The sequence below is a fragment of the Pollachius pollachius genome (genome assembly GCF_949987615.1).
Source record: "Pollachius pollachius genome assembly, chromosome: 1".
Classification (NCBI taxonomy): Eukaryota; Metazoa; Chordata; class Actinopteri; order Gadiformes; family Gadidae; genus Pollachius; species Pollachius pollachius.
In genome coordinates, this window is record NC_136934.1 from 53,095,365 (window position 1) to 53,099,970 (window position 4,606).

The following is a 4,606-nucleotide window of genomic DNA, read 5'->3' on the forward strand; positions in this document are numbered from 1 at the left end:
GATTGTAAACTGACTTAGGGATTGACTTACTGTGTTGATTTATAAAGCGGAGGATTGTGATCAGGGCCAAGCTCTCCACATTATTTTGTTTTTATAGGCATACTTAGATATGTATTGATGCTGTGTATATTTAGTTATTCAAGCTAAACTAAGTATCTTTCCCTTGAAAAGTATGGATGTCAAAAATAAGGGATTAATACCTGTCAGGCACGGAGCGAAGACCATTAAAGTTAACTAATCGACAAGAACAAAGGCAGAACAGAAACTAAACCCTACCTTACAGCTGGAACAGCAGCCAGCGTCTGAGGCGTCCTGACGCAGCAGACCCATCCTGGAGGAAGAACACATGGCTTGAGGAACAGGAACGCCTCGCTGGAGGAACAGGAACGCCTCGCTGGAGGAACAGGAACGCCTCGCTGGGAATGAAGTCCATGACAGCTGAACTCCTCATCGGTCGAGTTCATATCTGATTGACACGTAGTTAAAGGCTTCTGTTTGGTTGATTGACAGTCCCATTGGTGGTGTAATCCCGCCTACCTCTGGGTGAAGCCCACCGACGGCCCGCTGATAATCACCATCACTAAATATTTTTAATCAGACATCACTTGGTTAAAATTTGTTTCAATGCAGCCATGCGATCTATTGCCCCACTGTGTCAGTGTGAACAACAGACTGGTGAGGGGAGTTCCTGTGTTTATCGGCAGACTCCAGTGATCCAGTGACTGGAGCTCTCCGTCGTACCCTTGCGCACGGACGACGCGCAGTGACTTGTGCCCTCAGAGTAGAAGCCCTCACAACACATCCTCCTCCTCACGAGCGAGTAGCTCCAGTGTCACAAGTTTGGATCCGCGGTCTCCTCCAGGTTCTATAAAATCCCTTTTCATTATTTTATAGGAAAGGTTGAAATCAAAGTTCCGCTGGCGCATTTCTCCTCCTCTTGTTCCAACCGAGGAGAGCTAGGCGACACAGAGGACAGGAGAGGAGACAAAGAGGAGAGGAGAGGAGCGGAGAGGAGAGGAGAGGAGAGGAGACACAGTGGAGAGGAGAGGAGAGGAGACACAGAGGACAGGAGAGGGGGAGAGGAGAGGAGACACAGAGGAGAGGAGAGTACGAGAGGAGACGCCGAGGAGAGGCGAGGAGAGGAGAGGAGACACAGAGGAGAGGAGGCTGCTGGACGGCAGTGGATCACTGATCTGTGTGAAGGACCAGAGGAGACTCGCTCCGTCCACAGCTGGAGAATGCTGCACCAAGTCGGACAATGAGAGCCGCTCCGTCGTCACATCCCCGCTCTTCCCTCGGCTCCAGTCTCGCCGCGGCTCGCTGAAGAGAGGCTCTGAGGAGAGGCTCTAAGGAGAGGCGCTGAAGTGTCTGTGGATTTTAAAAAGTGGATACCGCGACTTTGCAATCATGCGAAACATTTGGGTTTGTCCGCGGAGTTGGATGTTGGAATACTGGACGGCCGTGTTGGCGTGTGCGTTCTGGGTTCGAGTCTCCCACGGGATGCCTCACGTTATCAGAATAGGTAAGATCCATTAACACGGCCAGTGCGTTTGTGTGTGTGTGTGTGTGTGTGTGTGTGTGTGTGTGTGTGTGTGTGTGTGTGTGTGTGTGTATGTTCCGTCTATTGGGAGCGTGAATCCACATTTGAATTGAGCGAGAGGGATTATCTATCATAATGTCCCACTTCAACAAGAGAGGATCGGTTTCAGGTGAAGGATACAAACGACCCGTTGATTCGGGACATGAACAAGTGAATGAACGCGTTGATGTGACCTCTGTGTCTTCAGCACACAATAAACAATAGTTCTGCACTTCACTAATCACCATCGCGACGTGTTGTTATCATCAGTACCTTCATCAATACCTTCATCATACCCTCCACCCTCCATCACTCCCCTCCACCCCCTGGTGCAAGCGGACACTAAAGTTTCCTCAGCACCGCTCCGTGTGTCCTCATGTTGATGGAGGTCTGGACCTCAGTGGGGAGAACCACACGGTCAAAGCTATGGCACATTCTGCCTTCTTCTCCCCCCTTCACCCTCCGGTGGAAGGACTCCAAACGGCTTTTATTTCTTTATTCTGACCCGTTTTAAATCAAACCAGACGGGACCGGACGGCTCCGGTCGCCCCGCGGGGCGACTGGAGCGGAACAGAGATCAATACGGTTTGTCTCGAGGCAAACCGGTGGTGACATTACGCGGCTCGCCTCGCAGTAGAATTACCCTGATTAACATATACTACTCCACAAGTGAATGATTCTATAGTGTACCACAAAGCGTGTGTGTGTGTGTGTGTGTGTGTGTGTGTGTGTGCGTGTGTGTGTGTGTGTGTGTGTGTGTGTGTGTGTGTGTGTGTGTGTGTGTGTGTGTGTATGTGTGTGTAAATATATATATATATAGTTTCAGCCTGATGGAGAGAAGGAGGAATGAGATGCTGTTAGGTGGAGAGAGAAATTTTATATTATATATATATAAATTATTATATTATATTTATGATAGCAGACGATGAGAGATGAAGAAAACTAACGACTGAGGAAAAGAGCAAGCGGAGATGCACGTTTGTGTGTGTGTTTGTGTGTGTGTGTGTGTGTGTGTGTGTGTGTGTGTGTGTGTGTGTGTGTGTGTGTGTGTGTGTGTGTGTGTGTGTGTGTTTTTGTGAAAGAGAAGAAAAAAAGACAGAATGTGTGTGGGAGATTGGGAGACAAATGTGTGTGAGAAAGAGAAACCATGCCTGTGTGTGTGTGTGTGTGTGTGTGTGTGTGTGTGTGTGTGTGTGTGTGTGTGTGTGTGTGTGTGTGTGTTTTGTCTGGCTATACTTAGAATTGTACACAAATACCACTAATATAACAGCACAATTTCTTGAGGACACAGCGAGAGCGAGGCTCTTATTTGTAAGACATGGAATAAAGAGAACACGGCTAGCCTTAGCATGTAGCATATAGGACTGGGTGTGGAGTACCGCTGGTACGGTGGAACTGGTTATGAGTTAGTATTGGTTATGAGCTGGCTGGTCTGTGTGTGTATTTATATATGATATATGTATACACATCATTTGTTTTTATTTTATCTGTGTGTGTGTGTGTGTGTGTGTGTAGGTGTGTGTGTGTGTGCGCACATGTGTGTGTGTTTGTGTGTGTGTGTGTGTGTGTGTGTGTGTAAAGCATGTGTGTGTATTCAATGTGTGTCTGTGTCTGTGTAAATGTGTGTGTGTCTTTTTAAAGCATGTGTGTGTATTTAATGTGTGTTTGTGTGTGTATAAAGCTTGTGTGTGTATTTAAGGTATGTGTGTGTATAAAACGTGTGTGTATATATTGTGCGTGTGTGTGTATAAAGCTTGTGTGTCTGTTTAAAGCATTTGTGTGTATTTAATGTGTGTGTGTGTATAAAGCGTGTGTGTGCATTTTATGTGTGTGTGGGTGTGTCTGCTTAAAGCATGTGTGTGTATTTAATGTGTCTGTGTGTGTGTGTGTGTGTGTGTGTATAGAGCATGTGTGCGTGTTTAATGTGTGTGTGTGTGTGTGTTTATAAAGCATGTGTATGTATGTAATATGTGTGTGTGTCTGTTAAATGTATGTGTGTCCGTATAAAGCGTGTGTTTGTATTAAATGTTTGTGTGTGTGTCTGCTTAAAGCGTGTGTGTGTATTTTATGTGTGTGTGTATAAAGAGTGTGTGTGTATTTAATGTGTGTGTGTCTGCTTAAAGCACGTGTGTGTATTTAATGTGTGTGTGTGTTTGTGTGTGTGTGTGTGTGTGTGTGTGTGCATACAATGTGTGTATAACAAGTGTGTGTGTGCTTACAGTAAGTGTTTGTATCAAGTGTGTACGTGTATACAGTGTGTGTTTATCAAGTGTGCGTATGAGTGTATACAGTGTGTGTGTATACAGTGTGTGTTATCAAGTGTTTGTGTGTGTTTGTGTGTGCATGCGTGCGTGTGTTTGTGTGTGCGTGTGTGTGTGTTGTCGGTGGTTCGTCTACCGAATGGGGATGAACGCACAATGCTGCTCCTCTCGGACCCCAGGAGGTCCCTGGGCCCCTCCTCCTCCTCCTGTCCTCCTCCTACTCTTCCTCCTCCTTTCTCCTCCTCCTCCTGTCTCCTCCTCCTCCTCTTCCTTTCACCTCCTTCTCCTCCTCCTCCTGTCTCCTACTCCCTGTCCCCCTCCTCCTCCTCCTTCTGTCTCCCCCTCCTCCTGTCTCCTCCTCTTCCTTTCTGTCCTCCTCCTGTGTCCTCCTCCTCCTCCTCCTTCCTGTCCCCCTCCTCCTCCTCCTCCTCCTTCTGTCTCCCCCTCCTCCTGTCTCCTCCTCCTTCCTGTCCTCCTCCTCCTGTCTCCTCCTCCTCCTCTTCCTTCCCGTCTCCTCCTCCTGTGTCCTCCTCCTCCTTCCTGTCCTCCTCCTTCTTCTTGCCCGCAGCAGATGGCTCCTCCCCTTCCTGTCTGCAGCAGAAGGCTCCTCCCCTTCCTGTCCGCAGCAGATGGCTCCTCCCCTTCCTGTCTGCAGCAGAAGGGTCCCCTGTGCAGGTGTAATTCTCCGGTAGAAGGAGCCTTTCTCCCTCTGACGGCTCAGAGAGCTGGATGAATGTTGGCAGCTTTGTTTTCAGAACACGGCTGA

The 4,606-nt window shown here is 48.1% G+C and overlaps 1 protein-coding gene across 1 annotated transcript in view; it reads left to right on the forward strand.

Moving 5' to 3' along the window:
• Window positions 1–1,407: 1,407 nt before the first annotated feature.
• LOC307070609 (glutamate receptor ionotropic, kainate 3-like) overlaps window positions 1,408–4,606 on the forward strand; it is a gene marked incomplete at both ends in the record, with an annotated part of 112,141 nt that continues 108,942 nt past the window's right edge. The window contains one exon of the mRNA XM_079729137.1: window positions 1,408–1,522. Coding sequence (XP_079585263.1) covers window positions 1,408–1,522 — 115 coding nt within the window. The remainder of the gene's footprint in view (window positions 1,523–4,606) is intronic.